Genomic DNA, 26,635 nt, shown 5'->3' with positions numbered 1-26,635 from the left:
AATTGCACTCCAATAAAATCACACCAAGAAAACGTCCAAATATTTTCCCTTCAATTTTAATGGGCACCAAACACCATTAACAAAGCCCTCAGGAACGAACCAAGAAAAACTAACAACATCCTGATATTTTAGAGAATTTAATATTATATAGGGAGTTTTGGTTACGGGGTAGATTTATCTTTAGCCACCTCCGTTCGGGGCTAAAGATAGACCTACTCTGACGGAGTAACGCTCCGCTCGGCTGGGAAGCTCTCGGGGGACGCAATTGCCATGCGCAGAGCCCCAGCCAATCAGGTGCGACCACACCGAACCGTATATTTTATTTATTTCAAAATTGCTTGTACTTAATATGTCCACTTTTATTATTGTTCCTAATATTATAGTCTCCTTTATAATCAAATTGGTTTAGACATTTTTCATGTAAATTTTCGATGAGCCTACCTTTATGTCGAGTGAGGGTGCAATCTGAGCATGCGTGGTACGAGTTTTTACCTTATCTACAGTCTGTGAATGTCGGTGCACTTTCAACTGACAGCCGGCAAGCCTGGCATTTCAAACCTCAGATAAATGCTACTATTCGATTTTCATTCATGAAAATGATAAGCTTTACGTCATTTTGATTTTATTTTTCTAAGGTAGGCACTAAAGTATTGTGACGTTAAAAATTATTGTCATTACACCGGTTTGACGTTCGTATACAAACACGGCTGAGGTGAATGACCCCAATCAATTCCAGACAGGAATCCCCCTATAGGTAGCTATAGGATAGTATTGCATCGCTCACCCTAGTCTGATCGCTAATTACTTATTTGGTTGCTTTCGGTCTTTGTGCTTTGTCGGATGTTGTTGTACAGACAGACGCTTGCACTTCCTTATTCGAAGCTGTGTTTATTAATTTTGTCGTGTTGATTGACTTTAGTTTCGGGCTAAATTTTTTTTTGCAATGAGAGTACTAAAAAAATACTCATCACTTTACGTGTAGGGAGAGTACCCTAATTAAACTTTTTTTACAACTTTTTATTTTATATTACATATTGGTACCTTTAGCTCTCTAGTGCTAACGGTCACTGAGATTATCTGCGGACGGACTGTCGGAAACTATAAGGGTTCCTAGATGACAACGGACCCCTAAAAATATTTATGCAATAAATTCAGATAGACATCAACCAAAGATGTTGTACTAACAATTTAGGTTACAAAACAAAAGAAAAACGTTATTCTATTTAAAATAAGAGCATGTCAAGACCGAATGAGTCACAAGTGGCTTTTGTAAACGAGATCAAAAATGTAATGATCCCGGCTTTATAAATCTCTCACATCGTAAACAGTTCACCATGACCGACTTGTAAGAATAGCCGCATACTGTCGACTAAACAGTCGGCCGACAGTTGACCCGATGTAAGGCATTTTTTTTAAGAACATCTTTTTTTTTTTAACACCGTCAAAAATCATCAAATGACCCCTCCCGCTGTGGGTTAGCAGCGGTGAGGGTGTGTCAGACTCTACTGACTAAAAACCGTCGTGTTCCGTCATAGGCCTTTTATGTGCCAGGGCCGCGGTATCTCTTTCGAACAACCCGCAGCCCCGGCAGGCCTTGGCCCTGCTGGGCCCCGCTGGGTTTTAAGAACATCTTGATTTCAATCAAAATTTTCAGTCAGTCTGATACGAGACCAAACTATCGGCCGACAAAAAGTTTGTAGTGTGCCCTCTAAGTCTTGTAAGATCAGAAGTACAAAATGAACTATGGATTCTGTAAACAGTGCACTATATGTAAGTGTACTTGTAATCTATTTTTATTGAGGAAATAAGGCCGATGGGGCAACACCGTGGAACCCTTACCTAACCACATTTGTTTTTGTATTTCCTTTCAATTTTGTAATGGCAGATAAATAAATGCTTGGATAAAGTTCTTATGAAGTGCGCTCCGATTTATTTTGTTTAAATAAAGGTGTGTATTACATAAATGCAGTGTTCTCGATACGCCATTTCTATATTTTTAACAATATATTTTAAAACAATAATCGATTTGACCCATTTTTTCGGGCTGGTATAGTAGAGTTATGAAGTCATCATCCTCCGAGCCTTTTCCCAATCATGTTGGGGTCGGCTTCCAGTCTAACCGGATTCAGCTGAGTACCAGTGCTTTACAAGAAGCGACTGCCTATCTGACCTCCTCAACCCAGTACCCCGGGCAACCCGATACCCCTTGGTTAGACTGGTGTCAGACTTACTACTTAGTAGAGTTATGAAGTGAACTCAATCAATTGAGTTATTTTTGAACTGATCCGTCGACATGAAATATTTTTATATTTTGAAATATTTCCATATAGTTTTCAGGGCAACAGAACAAAATAAACCATCGTAACAATTTCTTTAGGTATTAAAGAGCTTACAACAGTTAATTTTGCTTTGTTCTTCGAGAGAAATTAATATTTTTTTTATATTTTTCAATGTCAGAATTGCATTCGAAGAAACTGCCTTAATCCTATCATAATAAAAATTTCAATTGTATTTTCCTACTTGTTTGTGAAAAATCTTATAAAATGACAATGTAACTAGAAATTATGATTGAACACTATTACTTTTAAAGGTACTTCTATGTTTTGTGATGTGTTTAAGACATGCTTGCGTTCGTCATTTATGCATCAAAATGACAGAGAACTTTAGAGAAGCTACTTACTGACTTGAATATCTTAATCTAAATTACTGGACTAAATCTACTCATGCTACGTTTATTTGTATACGATATGTTTGCTTAAACCTTAACACAGAGAAGGTAGCCCCATTACAATATTGTATCAACAAATAAACATTACATAAATCAAGACGAGATCCAACAAATTGCATCTGTTGAGTGCCTTATGGTAACTATTTCAATTGACAACATTGATGCCTCTTATATCGCAACAACAAAGAATTCAAAGCTATTTTGCGTTTTCTTTTTTAATACCAATCTATTGGAATTGTACTACAAACGATACCTTTTGAAAATTTATCTTTTCTCTTTGTAACAACATAGTATTCGTGTACTATTTTTGGATCCAATGATATTTACTCACCGATTGTTCCGGGAAACCAGGCACAAAGCGGGTTCCTTTGTAAATCCGTGCTGCTGTTGCCAACTCTGATTTCCAGGTCTTGCAGGGGTTGATGACCTGGCAAACAAGAATGTAGGTCAATGAAAATGCCCTTTACAGAATGAATATCAGATTACAACTGTTTTATTCAATTAATCAGCAATAGCGAATAAATGCACGATACCGTGTATATTGTGAAGACAATATAATTATTTCCAGGTATTAATCATACAAGAAGAATATAATTTTATGAAATGTGAAGATGTATTTTGTAATTGTAGGCACCGGTACATATGAAATATCGTGCATGTAAATATTCGAAACTTAAAATTAACAACCTAAAACGCATAGGTACATAAAACACGGCGATTACTTCGCTAGATATTATTTGTGTGTCATAACGGCAACTTTCACGCAAATTATCTATTAATTACCGATACCTGCAGCGTTGGGTAAGTTTTACAAAACGTTCGGCTCCGTTACTTTGTACCGAGACTGGCCATTGACCGCTGGCAATTGTTTATTTAATTGAAATGTCATTACTGTGCAATCCCCTATGGTACCTACCTGCGCAATTTTATACATCACCAATGTTTTTCCCAGAAAAACTCGTAAATAGAAGCGTTATATAGTAGCCTTGACTTTCAATGAACTGATTTTAAGCTCATCTATTATGTCATAAAAAATTCAGTCGCAAATACTTTATTCTCTTTGAGGTGTGTTCGATGCTAAAAAGCATGATAATCAGATTGGCTTTCCAGGAAATATTGTAAAACTGGTAGTTAGCTCCCTGTAAATTCCGAGAAGGCCTGAGATGGATATGCTCGTACGATGCACTCATAAAACCGTTTTGAAAGTTCCTAATATCCATGTTGATTCATATCATTTTCTAACCTTTACTACGTTCTAAATATACTGAAACTTTTAAGCTGCGATACGGTTTAGTTTAGATCTCCGGGATATTCTAGAGTTATTCTGTAAATGCACTGAATATGTTTAGTTCTACATTATGAAGTATTTATAGAAGACAAATAATTAGATTTTGAAACTTCGTGATAGTACTATTATAATATGGACAGTAGTGAAATAATGAACGTAGTTTGATATTCACAAATGATTTGTGCATAATTATAGAATTCTGTTTGTTGGGTTTAAATGTGATTTCTATTTTGGTAGCCGACCTGGACTGGTGAGAATTTGGAGCTTACGTAAGTTTTTGTAACTTTAATAACTTAGTTAAGGCTAGATATGTTTGACAAGATATCTGTCTTTGTGGATAATGCTACGCAAACTATTATGTGTCATTTTTTTTTATTTATGTGTAGTTAACATATTGGGTACCTATAGTTCACTCGTCTCAGACATGATCGTGTCGACAGATTCTGGATTCAAGTTACCACGATTTATTAGATGAAGTATTGTCGGAATTGCGCGATTATTTTCTGATTGATTAAACGTAATGCAATGATTACACTTTCACTTTAACCTTTGGTAATAAAGACTGCATAATATCTCGACGAATATTACTGTTGATTTCAACTGTCACATATTTATTTAATACAAATAGGAACATAATCGCGTAGGTATTCTTTATTATTTCGTATTGAAGGTGCGGTACCTACGTGACGTTTCGGCCGATGTAGGTACGTGTGTGGCCGAAGTCGCGAAAGTTTAACAATCTCAATTTGTAACTTACCACAACATCCTCTAGTGGTGACCCTGACGACTTTGACAGCATAATGTCTGAGCAGATCAACTTGCCACCAAGGGGACGCCTCCCTCTGGGTCTCGGTGCATCTCTTGCCATCATGTTCTGTCGTCTTCTCTCCATCATTGCCGTTCGCTGCGGCGCCTCCGCGAACCGTGGTCGATTGGTTGGCTGGCTTTCTGAACGCCACGTTCGTACCTGGTGGAGGAAATTAAGTTTTAGACTCTTAAAGATTTGTTTAGAAATAGGTATTGTCAGGAAAATAAAATAGTATATAATCCTGCCTATAAAATACCTATGATGATAAAGCGATACTAAGAAGATGTATTTTACAACTCTAACCTCTAACCTCTAACCTCTAACCTCTTTTACGTGTTTTAATGATCTACATCCTTTCTCAAATGAACCAAAAATAGACTAGGTATTACAACTCTGACCTACTTTTGTGTAGTTTTCCTACTAAATAGTGTTATCACTTTACGTATAGTACGTTCGTGTTACGTTGAATTAACGTATCCTTTGACCAGAAAATGTAGTATTCGTAGTTTTAGCTCACTAAACTGACCGCGGATGACCGCACACAATTTGTAAGTGAATTCTGTGTGTTTGTATATTTGTTCGCGTTTTGATGATAATGTTTGAGTTTAGTGGTAGTATTTAGTAAATAGTAGAGTAACTGCATGGGCTTCGTAGAAACATTGCTGACTATAGCGATGAAGAAACTGTTTTAGCGTTTGAAGCTAGTGATAGCAAAATTGTAGATACTTTCAGTCTAATTGATAGAAGAGATTATAAAGGTAAATATGTGAGCTATAAAGACTATAGTAAAACTTGGACAGTTGTGGATATATTTTCGAGATATTACTTATTATTTAAATAGGTCAATGACCGACAGCTTAATACCTATGGATATTCAGCTTTTTTAGCGTGAATCACGCCTCACGCAGGTGTGGTGCAGGGGTGAGGGAGTGTCAGACTCTTACTGAGTAAAACCCACGGTGTTTCTTCTGGAGCCCTCATACTCACAGGGCTTAAAGTAATCGAGAACGAATCACTATTATCAAACAAACCTTTTTGGTTCATTGCCACTATTCAGGCTCTGCCTAGTGTGGTTTCACCGTCATTTTTGTAATTTGTAATTTGAGCTACCAATTAAGTTATTATTTAATTGATATCTTACCACAAAACGGCACATCAGCGGTCCAGTCCCCTCTCAGCGTGCACTCCCGTTGATGCGCCCCGAAAAGCTCGTATCCATCATCACACTCATATGTGGCGATGGTGCCAGGCTCTATGTCTCCCGAAGGTAGTGACACCCTGGCGTTTGGAGGCACAGCAGGGTGCCCGCAGCGGCGATCAGCTGGAAATAAATAAATAGGTTATTGAAATAGGTACGGACTGTTGAAACATTTTTGGTCACGTACAAAGAGCACAATACCAGTTCTTGAGAGTTAAAGAGCAAAAAAAAATCACTTCAGTAATATAGCTTAAGATTAAATGATCAGTAATATAGCTTATGCTAAGACAAAATGCTCATAAAATTCAAAGACGTTGATGATCAAAACATGGCTTTTATCATATAAACACTGGTGGACGAAGATCACCCAGTTAAAACTGATAGCCTTAACTGAGCCTAATCTTTTGATGTCATCGAAGTGCGATATTGACTTGCTAATGGAAGATATAAAACGTTTGGTATAGTTATCGGCACAGATAATGAGCTCTCGGCGGAAGAGTGGGGATCGCTTTGCGCACTGTACACTTAAGGCAATAAACCAATAAATCACTTCTGCGCAGGTGAAGGTCAGGGCTCAATATCCTTGCCGATGATTATATCCACACGCAAAGTACTCTGGTAGTGCGGATTCCGCCACGTAAGAACGCGCTGTTTTACGGTCTTTGACACACGGGGCTCATACATCGTGAGTAAAATATTCAAAAATGTATCGTACGTTCATAATTGAATCCGCCGTGGAGAGCGGTGGCTGCGAGGCGGTCGGCCGCGCGGTGTCCGCGTAACCACGCGGAAAACCACCAGGGAATCGACTTACTTACGGCGGAAAATTCATGCAGTATTTTACTCCTGGATACTACTCTAAAAACATTTTTATTGGCCTAGTATCGAATATGGGTCACACTCCGAGTATTAAAAAAAAAAAAACAAAAAAACTATGCTATGGTGCTGCTGCTTTTTCCACGAATTTATTAAAATACGTATGTATGTTTGAGTTTATTTGAGTAACACATAGTCATAACATATGATGCATATATCCAACATGTAGTAATGTACGAAATAATTTCAAGTTTTCAAGTTACATAAGTGTTACATTGAGTTATGCCTCTGAAACAACTAAATAAAATGTTATACATTCACGAAACCAGTCCATAATGCAATACCAAATATCATATTAATTTATTAAGTTTAGACTTCTAAGGTTATTAACCATACGCGGTTCTGACGACCTATAAGAAGGTCTTCACCGCTCCGTTATTAACTCGAGGCCACATGAACAAAATAATAGACATTATTTAAATACTTAATTATAATACAAAACAATGAGACATTCCATTTTAAACTCTAACTCCTATTCCTAGAGTTTAGATTCGATCGCATGCAATACTCTCTTTACGGAACCTCAGAATATCGAACAAAACGCTCGTTTATGTACTAATGTCATGCGAAAAGAAACGCGGAAACCACAATCACGTACTCCATAGATTTTTACAATTCAGACTAGCAGAATCATATCGTAACACGCGTGGTACATTGCTGGCAATGTTACAGTTAATTGGAATGGATGGCTTCATAGTGGCGCAATGTAAAGCGATCTTATCGTAACGTCTTCACGGATGCGTTAGGTAATAAGTATGAACTGAATGCAATACTGATATGGGGAGTCTAAAAAAACTGATAGAGCGATGTAATCAAGTGATCCGCTTATGGACGATGTAACAACTAATTGACAGTTTATGGTTTACCACGGCTTTGGAAGTCGAAGTCTCTTAAAAAGTCGTCAAGAAATTTCTTTGGTCTAAAAGTGGGACAATGGCATGGTGACCACATTACCCGTGGCCGGGAAATGAGGCGAGTCTCGGCTCCCTTGTAATGAACTGTAGTGAGTCTATGGACATAGTTGTCGTCGTAACTTAGTGTCTGTCTGAGAATTTTGTTACAAGGTTGATGACATCAGCACTAAAAATCACCACACATTATATTTTTAAAAGCTTGGGGAACTAAATTATATAAAATGTATTTTAAAAATAAAAAAAACCGTTGCAAAATACAAATATAAAATATTTCTTTCATTGATAATTGAGAAAATAGCAATATTTCCTAGATTCCACTTAATTCAGAAATCTGCAGTATCGCAGCTTAACAACAAGGGTACTTTAAACAATTATTATTTTTAATTGTTTGATTCAATACATAAATTATTCCCAGAATTGCGTACCAGATAACTCTACAAAAATATAAAAATTAATATTACTATCGTTTGTAAAATATGAAATGGAAATTATATCCGGATATATTGATATCGGGTTTTCTGTGAATTTATTTTTCTTAATTTTTTTACTATCAATAGAGTTTTCGTTACTATGCAGTATTTTTAAAATAAAATATCATAAAGCTTTAATTACGTAAAGTATTACTATTTCTGGATTACAACTTTAACGAGCATTCTATGTTTGTAACTTCTGAACAAATTCCACTCCGTTTGGAATTTCATTAAATTCATATTTATTTAGAGTTGGGTTTTCAAAAGTAGCCTCAGACTCGGATTTATATATAAATAGCACAAGTACACAATTGCATTTCTCGCACTGTTCATTCACGCAGAAAATTAACCTAAAAATAAGTTTTATAATTAAAACGAACAGATCGTCCTGAAAAAGGGTGGCTCTAACTTCTTTTTATTATCACTTATTCATTAATAGCTTGTTTTAGTGTACAGTCAGCTTCAAAAGTAGATAACTGAAGAAATCTAGATTTTCAAAACTGTTAAACACCGCGTCATGTAACTTTTGGCGTTTGTGTTGTTAAGGTTTTTTTCATCCTGTACATTGTTAGTCACTTTTGAAAATTTCTACATGTTCAGTTACTTTTGACGCTGACCGTTCTTGCGTCGTTCGGTCTGTCTAACCATAGCTACCATCTCTCGTTTGATTCAAGGGACGTCATTCAATATTCTGACCTGAGCCTACCATGAATACATCTGTGTTTGCCTAATGGAAGTGGTCCATTACTAATATTACTATAAACCAAATGTTCACCTAAATCCTCTCGCTACACTAACAAATTGACTAAGATGTTGCTATGTGCAGTTTTAACCTTTTGAATAAGTAATAAAAGAACGACGTAATGCCTTGTTATAGGCGAGGTCATTCGACTTAATAATGTGTTAGAAATACCTGTTGTTCATCAACAATATCCATTACAATATAGCTATGCAGCGAAGGTAGTTAGGTGATATTTTGGGAAATCGATTAGGCTTGAGACAAAACAAAGACCAGCCAATTTCTTGCACGTGTTTCTGAAATGCTTTGAATATCGAATACAATTCCGACAACCATCAGATAGTTGGAGATTCAATCACCGTCTGACCTTTAGAATAACAATACAAAAATGAAAACTGCATTGCCATTTCAAGTTCAGATTTTTTAATTAGTGTTACGGCGCATCTTCGGTTAGAACATTTAAATTGAATATTATTTTCCATTTCCCGTGTATTGGTTTGGCTTCCCAGACTTCTGGTTGCATAAACTAAATTGTATTGTTGTGTCTGAGTAAAGTTGCAGGTTATCTTGAGGAAACCTGGAATTTTGTGTCTGAAATTGTTAACCTGCCCTTGGCAAGTTTGATGAATACCGCTCATTCCTTCTTTATATATGAAAAGGCCTGAAGAGATACCGGGAAATAACAAGTGCAGACTTTGATACGCAGAACTCCCGCCGCAAGAGCACTAAGAACGAGTAACCCATCTTCGAATGCTAATAGTGCATGCTTACATATTCTAAGAATATATCTATGAACGCTTAGCTTCAATCAATCAATAATGAAGATATTAATCAGAATAATAAATTAATCAAATGATTCATAGAACTTGCACTAATACGCATTCAAACGAAGAGAGGTCTACGATAAGCACCCATAAGAAAAACAGTTCAAGGCTTTTTTTATGTCGAACAGGAAATCCGCCCATGAGAAAATGGCTGCAATGTAAAGGTGTGACAGAGACCGAGTACGTCGGTATAGTTTGGATTAAGTTGCAAGTACCTGCGTGTACACTGCAAACTATTTAGTCGGCCCTTGGAAGGAAACAATTTGTTTTTTTTTTGAAAATCGTGATACGATCAAACTTTTCAGCCGCTCTGAAGCCGAATAAATACCTAATCGCTGTTACTGTGTACTTCCATTCATCTTCATACTGCTATATGAGTAAAGATCAACTACCACCCGACTAAATCTTTGTAGTATGCGCGCGCTCTTACGAATACCAAAGGTTTTCTCTAATATCGATATTCTTATATAGGCACTTTTAATTAATATTACAAAGACTTCTACAATCAGAGTACTAGAACGTAGCTCGAAGTATTGCGACAGAAATAGGTGTAGCAGTACTAGTTACTAGGGCTTCCACGAGAAACTTTTTTTCTGAGCTTTTTTGTCCTGACTTGGTTTATTTTCATAACCCTAGAAGGAAAACTTAAAATGCCTGAATATATTTTTGAAATCATTTTTTGTTCACTGTTTGTGTAACTGAACTTTAGGACACAGCCATTACTTGTAGGCTTCTCAATCGTTTCATTATTTGGGAAATAATATCAGCCAATTGTAAATAGAACTCTATACTACAAACAATAAGGTCCTATTTTGGGCGTAATCAAGATTGCTTATATACAAGATAATTCCGCTATCTGCAGCCTGATGTAAGGACACGTTTCGATTCCCTCTATTGTCGTGAATGACGATGTCTCGGCATACTAAGTGATTGACAGCTTATCGTGTCGGACAATCGCGTGACAATTAACCAGATTTCATTATGACGCAGTTAATTTGTATTCGATGCAGCTAATGTTATTGGTTAATCAATCTTAATTAAGTATACGTCTTTTGCAATTATTTTTGTAATAAATAAAATGGTAATAATACTATTATGTAAGGGAAATCTCTGTAAACAACTCGTGCGCACGATACGCTTTAATTTATTAAGCTACACGAAACAAAGATTAGGTGCCACAGATTTTTTTCGTGACTAATAATGATTTCTCGTCAATTTTCATTCAAGCAGAGTTGGGGAACTTTAATCCAATTTGGCTTCGTTCTACACAGAGAATATCTTTTGTACGAAGATGTTTACAAACAAAGTCGGATACACCACAACTATCTGTTTGTAGCGTACAAATGTTAGGTCCGAGTGAGTAAGTAACTAACTTGGTTAACGGGTGCAGCGATCATGCGCATAGTTAGTTCACGTAAACCACTGTCAAATATTCGTGTGTTTACTACCGGTGTGTTTTTGAAATTCGAATTTGAAGAATTTCGTTTTTTAGTGTTGAGGAAGTAAAAATCTATCAATATCAATAATGTCATACCGTTTTATCACAAAAACTTTTAAACGTTTGTTGAACACTTGTCTAAAAAAAAACAAATTATGACGTTGAAATAACTGCCGTTTTGCAGCCACACTTTTTTACAATAGATAAGTGTTCAACAGATGTTTAAGTTTTTGTAGTAAGCCTGATAGTCTTATAATTAAGAGTGAGCCAAGCTTATATCTTGATGCACAATAATTGCATTAGTGTCACGCCCCATTAAATGCAGGTCCTATTAAATTATTAATGACGAAGTTCATCGTGTTATAGCACAGGATACTGTTTTTCTACTTCTACTGCTAAGTTCATTAAACTTAATGAAATTGATCTTGAAAGTCTGAAAGATGCAAGCCTATACCTTGCCACGTGTACCCTTGAAAATACTTGCACATCTTTGTTACGTGAAATAATGAGCAAATGTAGGTATAATGTTAATTATTAGTAATTACTCTCTATCGTATCTTTAATGTATTTGAAAGTGTATCACGTTGACCAGTACGAAGTTTTAGAACAAATAACAAATGAAGTTACTTGGGAGCTGACCCATATTTATTAAGGTTTTCTATCTAGCTATTAAGGTTTTCGCACGCATTTTACTCAGCAGCATTTCAACTATTCAGCAACAGTGTAAAATCGTATTACATAGGTTAAAAAAAAATTCATCGTGAGATCGATTTTTGAGCTTATTAACTATAAATTGAGAAACGGGGCAAGAAAGATGTGCTAAAACTTTTGAATTTCATTTTCAGGATTTTCTTCACCCTCATTGTGACAAGCCTACCAACTTTTTATGCAGTAATTGTGTGTATTTGTATATTTGTGTTTATACTTTTTGTGATGTTTCATGTAAAATACTGTGTTTCACGTAGAGGTACAATCTTAACATCGACAACTGTAACAACCAAATAAATCAAAATGATTCGTAATTTAGCTGTTCTCATTACTGTGCGGACAGTAACGTCATATCGTCAATCCCTCTGATAGGTTTAATCAATTCAGAGAGTATTGGGATCTGTAGGCTGTACAATGCACTACATATGCTTGTCAGGTGCCTTTCACCTCCGTTTCAATGGTTTCAGCCAAGTATCATTTAACAACCATGGCAGTCGTTACGGGCAGTCAGAAGCCAGTAAGTCTGACACCAGTCTCACTATGGGGTATTGGGTTGCCCGGGTAACTGGATTGAGTAGGTCAGATAAGCAGTCGCTTCTTGTAAAACACTGGTACTCAGCTGCATTCGATTAGACGGGAAGCCGAATGGTTTCAGTCGAGCTACCCAGTAGCCCGACGTCACTTCACACGCCTTTTACGAAGCGAAAGTCAGAGTTTATGTTCTATGAATAATGGATATATTATGCAACTCTTGTTGTTCTTTATGGTGTTGTCAACGGCTTATAAAAATAGTAATGCTATCTAATGTCGCGGCTAGACATAATGAAAGGCTAGAAAATAATATGACAGGAAAATGTCTAGGAGATGCGCCTGTGAAAGTTGATACTTGGCAGATTAATATCCCCATTTTCTTGTAATTATGTATGACAAGTATTATTATGATCAACGGTGTTTGTATATAGGTTGAATTTTTTTTGAAGTACGTATGTTGCACGGTATCGAATGATGTACTAACCTTGTTTTGTGAGTTATTTGGAAGATTGTAAAATTGTTCTATTTCTGCATCTTAAAATGATTTTGATTACGAAGAAGCTAGTTTATGTAAATTTAAACAATTGAGATCACATTATTTTCATCATCTCTATAAATAATAAAAAATACTACATGTTGATGGACGTTGTTGGGCAACAAAACAGTATCGATCCGTAATGGTCGATAGCCTTAAAAAAAGTTCATACGAAGGGAGAAGCTGGGACGTGTAGCTAAGTAGATGGCATAAAAAATTCTCAAGCTTAATCACATTAGAAACGATGAATCCAAGATTTTTTCCTGTCACTTCAATACACTTATTACATGACAGCCAGCCATAATTACACAACAATTATCACATCACTATTGTTAGATAAAACTGAAGATCCATTCAAGATGGCGGCTTGCGTGCGCGCAGCCATCATTTAGAAACGCGGGTAACGGCGACTGTACACGAATGTACTAGGAAACACACTTTAATATGTTCTAACGGCCATCAGGCAATTTAAAACATAAATTTCTAATGGGCTTTATGTAAGACGTAGTTTTCACTTAATTGAACAAAATAGAAAGAGCTTTAGACTTGTAAGGTAGGTACCTACTTTGAAATGAACGCCGGTAGTGTCTACTATTTCTAAAGAAGTAGAAGTCGGCGTCCGGATTATCCGTCGTCGTGGAGAGGTAAACTGCGCTAATAAGCCAGCGAGGAAGTGATAAACTCAGGGATAACGTTAATAAGGACAACAGAGGATATCGTATTGTTGAAACTATAATGTGCATCTTACAAGCGATGACAAAGACGTTAAAAAATACATAAACATATAAGTATATATATTTATGTATATTTATATACATAAACATATATTATTTTATTTTATTAAGTATTATGTATTTCAAAGTTTAAGTCATGATGTTTGTGTTAGTGTTAGTCTGTAACTAGTATGTTATGGGTAATTACCTGAAATAAACTATTATAATATAAATATATATAAATATAATATAATATATAAATATATAAATTAATTTATAATTATATGTTTATAATTATAATTAATTTAATTTAATAATTAACTTGGTGCAATAAAACTTAGCGAAATTAAAATGATCATAAAAAATATGCCTGTCATGCAAAATAATACGTATAAAATACCTAAGCAAAAATTGTTTGTCAATAATTCATTAATTTCTTTATGTAGGTGGTAGATTTTTGTAGTTTCATACAAACACTTTTTTCCTCTAAGTTAGGTAGAGCACATTTCACGATGATCTACATTTCGCAAAACGTTAGTAACTGTGAAATTGATTACAGCTATTATGACCGGAAGTTTTTACGGTAGCTTTTTAGTTCATAATAAACTGGATGTTTCCCGCGGATCTACTTCTTACACTCGAACAAAATATAGCCTATACTGCTCGGGATTAATGTAGCTTGCCATAGCAGTTTAAAATCCTTTAGGGTGCAAATAAACAAAGAACAATGTCAGACGTCCATAGTAACTTAGGCTCAATAAAAATATTTCATGTACAGTGAAAATTCTTACATTTTTTGTGTAGTTTAATGTCAGAAGCTTTTCTATGTTTTCCACTTTTGCATTGAACTTCTCAAAACCAAATTATTCCAAATTATTCAAACGAAAAACCTGAACTCGATAAACAAAATAATTACTTATTAACATGATATTTTTTTTTGGAAAAGTTTTAGATAACAATTAAATATTTTATAAGAAGTTAGTATTTTATATGTAAATTGTTGTAGTAAAGAACTTTGTGTCCGTAAGAATTCAGTTTTAAAAGTTGATTGGGTGGGCCGAAACCTGACATTGTTCTTTTAGTTTCCTTTATGTTGTATTAGGCTCCGAAGCTACGGAACCTATTTGAAAGAATCTTTTCCAAAACCTAACTCTTTCCGAGTAACAGGCTGTATTTTAATAGATAAAACCACGGGAAAATGGCTAGTAATATGTAGTATATAATTATAGGCTATAACGATGTTTGAGTTCTGTTGACCTAATAAATAGGTGCAATTGCTAGGTGCACGAGATGAGATAGATGCACCTTTTACATTCTCCATCATTATTTATTAGCCAATATTTTATCTGAAGTATATTGAGTTTCATAACGTGTTAATATTAAGTAAGCACATATTGCAGACTTAGATTAAACATCTTCAATAACTAATGAGATGAACTAAATACGTAATATAACTTAGCAAAAAATATAAGTATGATGAAAGTAAGTTTACATCAATGTACTGTGATATAGGTTATTTATTATGTCTTAGATAAATAAGTGCAGCAATACTATTTCTGGATAAAAACTAGGTCTTACCATCCTATGGGAACTTTTCCTGGTGAATATACTTAACACAATCTTAGCTCTATTAAAGTATGATTATTTAATACGAGTCTATCGAAAAAACAAACTTCTGAAATTACATATATTACGTTCAAAATGATAACAAAATTACTTATAACAGGTACTAATAACCTCTAGAAGCCATCTTCAAAAGTGTTTAGCGATTTAGTGCGAATGTCAACAAACATCAAATTGATGTAGTGTAGGAGATTGGTACACTGATGGCGTGAGGCTTCCTCAATCTCCCATTTAATTATATGCTGGAATTCGATCCTGTCTGTGATCTGACTTAGCGGATATCAAAACAAACATAGTATTCCTCTATATACAAATTAACAGAAATTATGAATCTGACAGGGTCGAATCAGGTACTAAATTACCTCTTAATCACATAGAAACGCCTATTAATTTATTAAATGAACTATTTTGCCTAAATCGACGAGAATTATTAGGTACATTAAACTACAACTATTTCGAGCGTTACTAATTAGCAAACAAACTGGATTCACCTATTAATCTTGGGCACAACATAATATTATAACAGTCAATTAACTTTGCAATTAATATAAAAAATACGACCGGATCTTAGTTTAGCGTCCTCGGTACGAAGGCTTCTAAATTCTTTGTGCTTATAGGTATGTAGGTCACTTTAACATAATACATTAGGTTTAGATGACAGGCTATGTTTTTCAAACTAAAGTCTAGCTTTGTAAAATCTGGAGTCTTCAGAGATTCTCTGATGCTGGTTTGGTAAGTGGCTCCCACTAGATTGGACGGACGATCTGGCCAAGGTCGCAAGAAGCAGTGGATGAGGGTTGCTGAAGAAAGAGCAAATTGGCGAACCTTTTGGGAGGCCTTGGTCCAGCTGTGGACATTTTTCGGCTGGCACCACGAAGCTGGTTTTACAGTTACTGACCTTCAGTGTTAAGAGTGGAAAATGTATTAAATTCTAAGAACCACTTTAAACTACGCGAAGTCCGGGAAAAGTAGCTTGAGGATGTGACAACATGTCCAGTAGAGACTCCTGTTTATATCATTCGTCAACTGTTGACCACCTCACTATTACATAAGCGCGCCTTGATACGATTTATGTAATGTTACGCGAGGAAAATAATAAAATCGGCCAAATTTGGATGCGCATGCAAACCTGCGTTATGCAACAACTGTTGCATATTGAGACTGTTTCCTTGTTTTTGTCAATGGTTTGGCTTTGTCGAGTTCAGTCGTACCGACAATGCATAACGAGTTTCTATCTTTGCACTTTTTGTTGAGATATTAGATAATTTGATACGCAGGGCTGTTTATGCTGCTTTGGATGCCATAAAATGTACGTGGACGAAGTCGTGGGTGACTACTAGTGTTTGGTAATATTGTTTATATTTTGCTTTCGGTTTGGAAAGACTGTTGGGATGCAGTATTTTTTGGTTTGGTTGGTTTTGTTATAAATGATTACCTACAATTTACTGTTAAAGAGCATGTAAATTTTTTGCTATCTAATTACTTCAGTATTTAATTTCAGTTTACTCATAATTATGTATGCATGTAGGTCAAATAATGTCCTCGCATGATCTTCAAGATAAATAACAAGAATGCGTAAAATTACAGATTTGGCGGTCACATCCAGTACAAGTGACTCTAACTTTACATTACAGCTACGTGCGATCCACACAAAAAATATAGTCCAACAGTAAGCAACTGGCTACGACATTCTTAACTTGTGTCCAATTTTCAATCATAGAGGAATGCAGTAAAAACTTCATGGTGGTTCAAGTAATAGATGTCAGCGTGAATAGGAATGTTGGCCGTGAATGGTTGGATTCACGCACCTCACGTATTGAGGTGAGGGGGCCGCAAAACTATGTGATTGCGATTCATGTTGTTTCTACAAGAAGTAACACAGATTGAGCTAATGCTTGACCTCTATTTGTTGACAATTGTGTTTTTGCCTAATTTAAGTTAACTTTTCAAAGGCAGCTCGCTTAGTTATCAATTTGAACTTGGTAGACTTACAGGTGGGTCAACATTATTCTTATCGTCATTCTATTTCTGATAGGTACTAGCGACTGGCTCTTGCTGCTCTTATTTAAAAGACAACTTATGCTAAGGATCGCTGTACACATATTTACTTGTAAGTAGATTGTCAACGAACCGATTCGAGCCGTTCTGTATCATTTGTATGAATTTACTCAATACAATACACACTGGTTAGAATCGTAAAATAATCGCTTCGCCTCGGGACAGTAGGTCGATGCAGTTACGATCAGATTCCTACTAACCAATGCTTATTGTTATCGCTACGACTACTCTCAATCGCCGGTATCTTATGAGAAGTTGCCTCCCTAACCGTATTCCCTCCGTCACGTAGTTGGCGTGTCGGATCGGACGGCTCAAAAGGCGGTCGGCACTAGCTCCCTATTTTTGCTATCACATTGTTTGATTGCCGATTGCTTTGTGCGGTTCCTTTGTCATGTCCAGTTTTTGTGCAATATTTATATATCCATTCTTGTCGTTCACTGTCATATCATTTTTTTAGTGCCTCGTGTAAAGCACGTTATGTGGAAAGAAGCTCAAAAATGCAGAATAAATGCGACAGTAAATATTGAGACTTCCGAAGAACTTAGACTCGTTCCAAGTTCTACGCTCAAGGGGCGGCCATCGCAAAATCCTTGTGCTAATATTTTGTTGTTATCATTTGTCATCAAACACACAACCAAATCGTACTTTCATAATCGCACGTAACCTACTTAAGCTACTCAGTAATTGGTGCGATCCAGGTGGACGAGCATTGCAATAATCGATAACAAGATCCTGTCAACCGCATGGTCCTAATGCTAACTGTATCTAATCCTGATTGCAGTAATGAGAATGTCTAATTGAGGTCAATCGGCTGGGATATTAGGTGATGTTTGACTTGAATCAAAGTCAAAGTGCGCTTGTGGAGATCATAAAGGCTTGTGAGCGTTTGGCCTGAAAATGGAATTGGCGTTTTGGACTTTAAGTATCTGTTGATTGAGACGGTTAAATAACGTTTTTTGAGTTATTGTAATGAGTGGATAGTTGTAACTTGTTGAATGTGTAATTTAAAATTTAATGTATATTAAAATTGGGACAAAAAACTGTTCCCGCGTCGAGCTTTAGATGCATTTTTGTAATCATATTTTACTCTACTCTGAGATCATTATTTACATACATATTTCTAACCTACATATACGACTGTTCTAAGCAAATTAAATTAGGAATCAGATTTATCAAAGAGTTTTGGAGAAGACTAATGAGATAATCTGGCAATTACAGGATTTTCTTCAAGTGGTATCATCGTTTTCCTGTCATTAAATCTATAAGATTTGTTGACAGGATATATTTGTGATTTTAATGGTCAAGTCAGTTCGGCAAGGCGTGTAGGTAGGTCTTCTTTGTTGACATTTAGACTTAATGTCAAAGTATCCGGTGTTGTAAGAGTTTAACTACCGGACATGTTAATAAGTACTTAAATGGTAACTAGCGTTTTGTTAAATGGTAACTAGCATTTTGTTAAATGGTAACTAGCATTTTGTTAAATAGCGGCCTCATCTAAAAGTAACGTGGTTATACATATTTTATTTTTTATCAAGCATTTATTTCAGACTAAAAGTCCATAAAATGTTAGTGACAATGGTCTTAACCTATTGTTAGTAATTTAATATAATATAAGTAAATAAAACTAATTCTACATTACAGTCTACATCGCGTGCAGTCTAATCCATATGTTCAAATGTTTTTATTCTTAAAAAGTTTTTATTTATTTCAATTATTATAATTTTTGGGTGCTTCCCACATTATTATTTGCGCTTTATGCATTAATTTAATTTATTATGTGAAAAAATATAATGAATAGTGTATTGTAACACACCCGATACTTTATAGTGTTTTACCATAAGGTCTTATAAGTACCAAATAGAAAAAAATACTCTTCTTAAAACAATTGAACTAATAGCAATTTCGACAATGAATACACATCACCACTTAAAGCTACTCGTAAGTAGAACAAACATATTTGCCTCCTTCGACACTAGAATCACGTATTGCATACATTGCGACAACAGTAAAGGGACCACAAACCTAGCTATCAGTGGTCGACTAGCATTACAGTATCCGCACATTGCAGACTAAACAGTTGACCCGATGGCTGGGATTTTTTTTTAAGAACATCGTAAATGCCATCAAAGTTTTCAGTCGGTCTGATACCTGATCTTTACCTCTATAATGTGCATATTACCTTTCATCTTCATACTGACTTATGAGCTGAAACAATTGGCCGACTAAAAGTTTGTACTGTACGGGTACAGTCAGCATCAAAAGTAGATGAACAAATATACAAAAAAAAAATTACAAATATACATTTTCAAAATTTTCATTTGTTTAGTCAGCCACTTTTGATGTCAACCGTACTTTTAGCATTGCAACAACAGTAGAACCCAGCTATCAATGGACGTCTAGCATTAGGTAACACACATACGCCTCGCTTCTAGAGGTATGTTACGACATGTGATGCGGAGGGTATCGGATTTTAGTTCCATTTTCGAATTAAGGCTCTTGGCTATTCCGCAATGGATGTTCAAACGTCATTATTGGACTCGCATCGGGTCAGTGACGGTTCAACTTGTTTAGGAGAGAGCTGTCCTTATTTTGCCTGTGGGATTTTTTTTTTATCTTATAATGTGTTAACGTAAATACAGATTGTATCTGAATCTGCGCATATGCATGTGCTTTTTATTTTATTGAACAAATAATATTTTGGCAATTTTCTACCAATTGTGAAATTGTTAATGTGTTGTCAATATAATGATTTAGCCGCCGATATTAACTAGGTCACTATATCAGAGAAAATTTAAGATATTTCATAACAAAATTATAATAGCATTTATTAAAACTAATACTATTATGTACGGTAATGTGATTCGAGTAATTAATTCAACCACCATGGATGATAGAACTGAGAAATTAATTATAACCTGATTATTAATAGATTGTTGTAATAACTAGGTACGCGCCAACAATGAAATATAGGTCAACTATGCATAAAAGCAATCCATTCATTGGGAATATTAATGTTCTATTTTAGACTCATCAAAAGACTTCACGATTGGGATATTTAGATTTACAATTAATTGGAATTACCTCCACGTCAAGGTATTTAGTACCACTGGCACTTAAAAAGAATCTGTAGGCCATAAAATAGTTATAATCAAACAAAACAAAAAAGCATCGTTGAAAATAAAACTTATCACTTTGGCGTTTTTTTAACAAGTGACCATCAACATAATTCGTACACAAATTCAAGAGTCCAATAGCCCAAAAGGATGTGTTGGCTTGTCGACACTTGTACTATCAACGCCCGAGCCTTTTTCCCAACTATGTTGGGGTCGGCTTTCATTCTAACCGGATTCAGCCGAGTACCAGTGTTGTGCAAGGGGCGACTGCCTATCTGACCTCCTCAACTCAGTTACCACCTATACCCCTTGGTTAATCTGGCGTCAGACTTACTGCCTTCTGACTACCCGTAACAACTGCCAAGGATGTTCGATGACAGCCGAGAACTACAGTTTAACGTGCCATCCGAAACACAGTAATTGGTGTAAAAGATCGTTAACTCGTTGGCACTTGTAGTGTCCATTTTTATTCACGATGCGCAAGGGCCGCTGGCCGACATACTGACGGATAACGGTGTGATTGTTCTAGCCGCAAATACCTATATGCGGAGACGTGTGTGTCCTACTTAAGATTGTGGCTTCGAGTATAAGCGGGAGCGGTCAAAAAACAGTAAAACTGTGGCAAGTACCTACATGTTCGTAGTTAGGAAAATGATATTATATGTGGAAAACTGTGATGATATGATAACATTTTTTTTTTGAAACTTTTTGTATATTATATACTACTAAATCTATGTATATTTACATAAAGTAGACAAAAACTAATAAACAGCGTCGAAATCTATACTAATATTATAAAGCTGAAGAGTTTGTTTGTTTGTTTGAACGCGCTAATCTCAGAAACTACTGGTCCGATTTGAACAATTCTTTCGGTGTTAGATAGCCCATTTATCGAGGAAGGCTATAGGCTACTTTTTATCCGGGTTCGTGCAGAAGTTCCCACGGGATGCGGGTGTAACCGCTGGCAGAAGCTAGTTAGTTGATAAAACGCTTGGCAGGTAAAACTAGGATAATTGCTATGTAAGTGCAGTATAACTTTAGTTGCATGTTCGATGAACATACGAATGCTATCTATAAGAGAGCATCGGAGATTATATCTTATTGGCAAGATAAACGTTCTAGACTTTCTAAGGTAATGCATTAAAACGAAACTATCTCTCATTTGCTTTTCAAATCCTAAAACGTGTTTTCTCTTGTTCACTATTGCAATCATTTGCCTTTATCTCGTTGGCACCAGAATTTTCACTACATATGTATATAAAGTGTACATAAGCAATTCAATTTATTTAACACTGACTGCTGGGTTTGTGAAATTTCATAATACAATGTGTTTCAAACAATTCCTTACCCTATACTTAACCACCGTTATTGGCCTCCTTATAAGAACTAATATAACTTTTCACACATCTTCCTCACCGTTCACCAAATCGCTTTCGTCTATGCCCCATACCGCTTCAAAGTGGTCAAGTATGTGTGCAGTAGCCGGCGCAAGCGCTGGGCCAGTAAGCCACGACACTATTATAATACTGTGTACTACCTCGTTGGTCTAGCTGTCGCAAGTGCGGCTGCTGAGCACGAGGTCTCGGGTTCGATTCCCGAGTCGGGCCGAAATCGCTTTGTGGGTTTTAGAAGACTTTCACATAGCAGCCCGGAGCCTGGAAGGTGGTGATTGATACACCCGTGCATCGGAGAGCACGTAAATGTCGGTCCTGCGCCTGATCTCTTTCCGGTCGTGTCGGATTGCCGTCCCATCGGGCTATGAGAGTGAAGGAATAGGGAGTGCACCTGTGTCTGCGCAAATGCTCGTGCACTATAATATGTCCTGCGTAGTTGGTTAATCTCCTTACATGAGAACAGCCGCCGTAGTCGATAATCGGCCAGGAGGACATCATCATCATCATCATCATCATAATACTGTCATACTACACTATCCAGGAACTGTAGTGTTCTACGAAACTAAGGCCGACAATACACGGACCGCTTGGAGCAGTCAGCTGCAAGCAGTCGACTGCACAGTAAACTGCAGAGTTCTATGGACGCACATACACGAACCGCTCGAGCAGTTGCAGCTGATTCGGGCGGTCGACACCTTTGTCGCCCCTGACTGCTTCAAGCGGTCCGTGTGTTCCCGGCCTAACCCACTAAAGAGGTGGAATCGGGCCACTACAGATATAAACTTCGCGTTTCCTAATTACGGAGCTATTAAAAAAGGAATAGGTTTGAATGTGGATTAGGTTGGGTAAGTTTCATGTTTTTGAAATGGCCGTTAAGAGGTGGATGTTGAAGTCTGAAGTAACTGTTTTGTCTTATTATCTAGTGTTTTACAATGCTATAGCAAAATACCTACACTCGTACTTACAAGCTTAGGTAACATTTATATTTTTATTGGTGAAGTCAGACACTAGCTGTCTGGCATAATGCTGAACTGGACCTATTTGGCGCAACCTTTTGTAACTTATTTTTTTTTAATTCTATTTTTATTTCTATGTGTATGTTGTGTCAATAAATAATTTTTCTTTCTTTCTTTCAAGTATTGTCAATAAGCAGTATTAGTATTGTATGCTTTGATTTGAAAATTTTACATCTCGCATCGTAGCTTGCAGCAAACTTTATAAAGTTTGTGGAATGTGTCATGTAGGTGTCCGCTAGTCGTCATGTTTAACATTACGCTGGGCTATAAGCCCAGTGTGTCAGGCATTTAAGCACCGTTCGAAACTAATAAAATTTTCGACGAACTGTCTAGGTACTAAACCTTTATGCTCGATCACTCGAGAATCTAATTGACATAGATTTCATAAATGTATCATGCTATATTTTAGTTCATTTATAAGTTGAGAGCCGTATTAAAATTATCGGCAAGTATGAATATTGAAGAGCTATATTTATAGGACTTCGCACACTGATGAAATGGAAGCGATTGCTCCAAGAATACTCGGTATTGCAATCAATGGACTAGGGGCACATAAATAAATATGAAGTCTACTGGCCGCAGGTGGCACAACGACCTATTTAAGAGTGGTTAACTAGGTGAGGACTGGTGCTGAATCCCAATCAGGTGCGATGCAATGTAATGTATCTAAATTCAGTTTGAGAGCATCAGGTTCTATTCACGATATTTAATTGGTGAACTCTTCTTGACTTATTGTAGTCTGGTTAGCTAGAAAGCTAGAAATTCATATTGGTATTTCCTATTATTTTGTCAGCTTTCGTGCAATACCCAAATTGTACCTAGATACGTAAATTCCAATTTTGAGGACACGTGTAACCTGTCATAAACCAAATCATAATCAACCGGCATTTGAGCTGTCCACGTGTCAATGTAAGCGGCTTAATTACAAACCAAATCACATATATCCCAAGAAAACGGGTGCAAAATCTATTCGAAGCTGAAATAGGCAAACCGCTTCCCAGAACTTAGTAATAACCGCTGCTTCTTGTTGTTGTTTCAAACAACGATAGTACTAGCTTACTAGTATCGTACTACTAAACTAGTGTCATAGTATTTTGTTGCGATATGGGCACGCACACTTCGACATGGGTGCTTTTACTCCTCGCGCTTAACTAGGATGCATACTTCAAGCTCTAAAGTATGTTTCACCCGCTAGATGGCGCGGCGCGTTCGGAATCCAGTTAAAAGTTATGAATGCGTGCTTTTAGCTTGTTCAGAACTTTAATTTGGCTGTAATTTTGAACTTATTTCGGTTCTAATTTTAACATTTTAAGTTCTGTTATTTATAGAATGTGGTTAAAAATGTGTTGGGAAAATTGTAGACTTGTACAGATGAAGTAATTAAACTTTTAGGTTTGTAGTTATGAAGTAAGCTGATAATTGAGTGTGAAAATTACAGTTTAAAGTTAAACATCGGAAATGTTTCGTTTAAAAATTACTCTTTATTAGCGTCTTTAATAGTTTCAATGCTCTCAAACTTATACTTGAGATATCATGTAGAGTACATATTTAGTCTCGCGATGTGTGATGACACGCATTTTCATCTCGTTGATTCACCAGGGGTCGTCCACCTTTCAGTAACGGTTACAATTAACAATGGTATAATGGGACTATCTAATTAACTTGCAAAATATTCCACCTCCGCATTTTTAGCAAAAAACGGCGTGCCATGGAAAAATGTTCACACCTCTTCATTCTGTGACGCTCAGCGGTGACGTCACAGTCTATGGAATTTTGATGTCACAAAAACGATCTGCTGCTATGGAACAACTGTATATAAGTACTAAGTACCTATATTTATACATGCTTAGGGAAACCTAAGTATTTGAAATAACAATTTAACATTTACAAGATTACAAGTTTACCAACTGTAAACTTAAGAGTACCTAAATGCACACTGCAAACTTTTACTCGGTCAATAGTTTGTTTGTGTTCATAAATCAGGGTGAAGATGAATGGTAGTATGCACATTACAAAGAGTTATTTGGCCGGTATCAGAACGACTGTTCAGTCTGCAGTGTACGGAATATCTTACAACCGCCACACAAAAAACAAAGTCAACCATAATCTATCGAAATACTAGAACAAATAATATGACATTCACTGCAACTGAAAATGCATAACAGCTCTACTTCATAAAGTCGAAAACATCATACGAGTACATATCCGTCGTTACATACACACAAACTGTACAATTTCTTTTGTAATTGAAAACCCAAACAGTGTTTGCAAACTATACCAACCAATATCGGGTTCGCAGAATCATCGACAATATCTGACAGCTCTGCCATGATGGAAAGTACCTACGTTTACTACCCCGATGGTCTAGCCTACCGTTCGTCGAACAATCAATTCGAAAATTGGACCTACTTCTGGAACATTCGAAAAAACACAACCATTGTGAAAACCAGCCTTTTTTGTAACAAGTGCTAGCGTTGTAGCCGTGTTTTCCAAGCATGCAGACTTTTGATTGACTCCCGGAGTACCAAAATTAATTGAATTTTGGTTTCAAGGAAGCCGAATTATATACTAGGTATGAACTATTCTTTCTCACGTGTACCAAGTTATATGCAAGGTGATACACGCTCGTTACTATCATTAACACATGCATGTTATTAAGTTACTAAGGTGTTGCTTAAGTCAAGGATACATACAAAATGGCGGCCTATTGTAATGTTTTCCCACAAGATAAATTATGTTGTTATAATTAACAGGATATCGTATTATTGTTATTTATCTTCGCTTAGTGATAAATAATTGTTATTATTGTTGGTTAAATAGTAATAAAGAAATAAGTCGCTATGGTCAGATAGACCAAAAAAAAGGCTCGGAGGATGATGGTCAGATAGACTAAACAAGGTATGTTTTCTAATGATATGTTTTTTTTACTCACGACAAGTTTGTTACTACGATAGTATTAAACATTTACTATGCCGCTAAATTGTTAAGAAAAAACACTGCTTTTTTATCCTAACCAACAAAAATCGAAAGGTAAAGTGGACGTGTCTGGCTTGTTTAAAAACATGCTCAAGGAGATAACAAATTATAGAAAAACATACACACTACGACTCCAGTGAATGTAAAAGTATTTTTGTTAACTTAAACCATAACTTTATATTGTCGTGAGACAAATACTTATAATACAAATTAAAATAATTTAAACTCCCTTTTCTATCGAATTAATATCGACCACTAAACCAAAACGGCAAATAGATATTCAATTTCTGTGAAATCACTTTTCAACTTTCAATTTGTTCATTAGTATCTGAACCGTGACATTTCGAACACCATAACTACCAATTTTGTTGCTCTATTGTTTTAAAACAATACCGGGTTTGTTAAGAATTCGGTCATCGGTCATAAATTAATCCGTCAAGTAATTTATTTTTAACTAAAGCAACATTATTTGTCATTGACACGGATGACGTCAACAGGCAGTTTAGACAAAGCCCTATTTCCCGACTCCTGCGCATGTAGGGTGGCCATGATTTGTGAGTACGGAATATTCCAGAAGTTAATCATTATTTTGTAATTGAAACATTATTATGTAATGTGAACGGATTATAAGCTTTCTGATCATATTGCACTGCAGTACTGAAATACACTAATTAAAAATGTAGCT

The 26,635-nt window shown here is 36.0% G+C and overlaps 1 protein-coding gene across 1 annotated transcript in view; it reads right to left on the bottom strand.

Moving 5' to 3' along the window:
• Nucleotides 1–26,635, bottom strand: part of LOC124645202 (sushi, von Willebrand factor type A, EGF and pentraxin domain-containing protein 1) — a 104,185-nt gene that overhangs the window by 23,118 nt on the left and 54,432 nt on the right. The window contains exons 2-4 of the mRNA XM_047184976.1: nucleotides 5,966–6,145; nucleotides 4,774–4,983; nucleotides 3,060–3,155 (exon numbers count right to left, since the gene is read on the bottom strand). Coding sequence (XP_047040932.1) covers nucleotides 3,060–3,155; nucleotides 4,774–4,983; nucleotides 5,966–6,145 — 486 coding nt within the window. The remainder of the gene's footprint in view (nucleotides 1–3,059; nucleotides 3,156–4,773; nucleotides 4,984–5,965; nucleotides 6,146–26,635) is intronic.

This window comes from Helicoverpa zea, chromosome 31 (assembly GCF_022581195.2).
Source record: "Helicoverpa zea isolate HzStark_Cry1AcR chromosome 31, ilHelZeax1.1, whole genome shotgun sequence".
NCBI classification, from domain to species: domain Eukaryota; kingdom Metazoa; phylum Arthropoda; class Insecta; order Lepidoptera; family Noctuidae; genus Helicoverpa; species Helicoverpa zea.
This window is presented reverse-complemented; position numbering and strand designations above follow the sequence as displayed.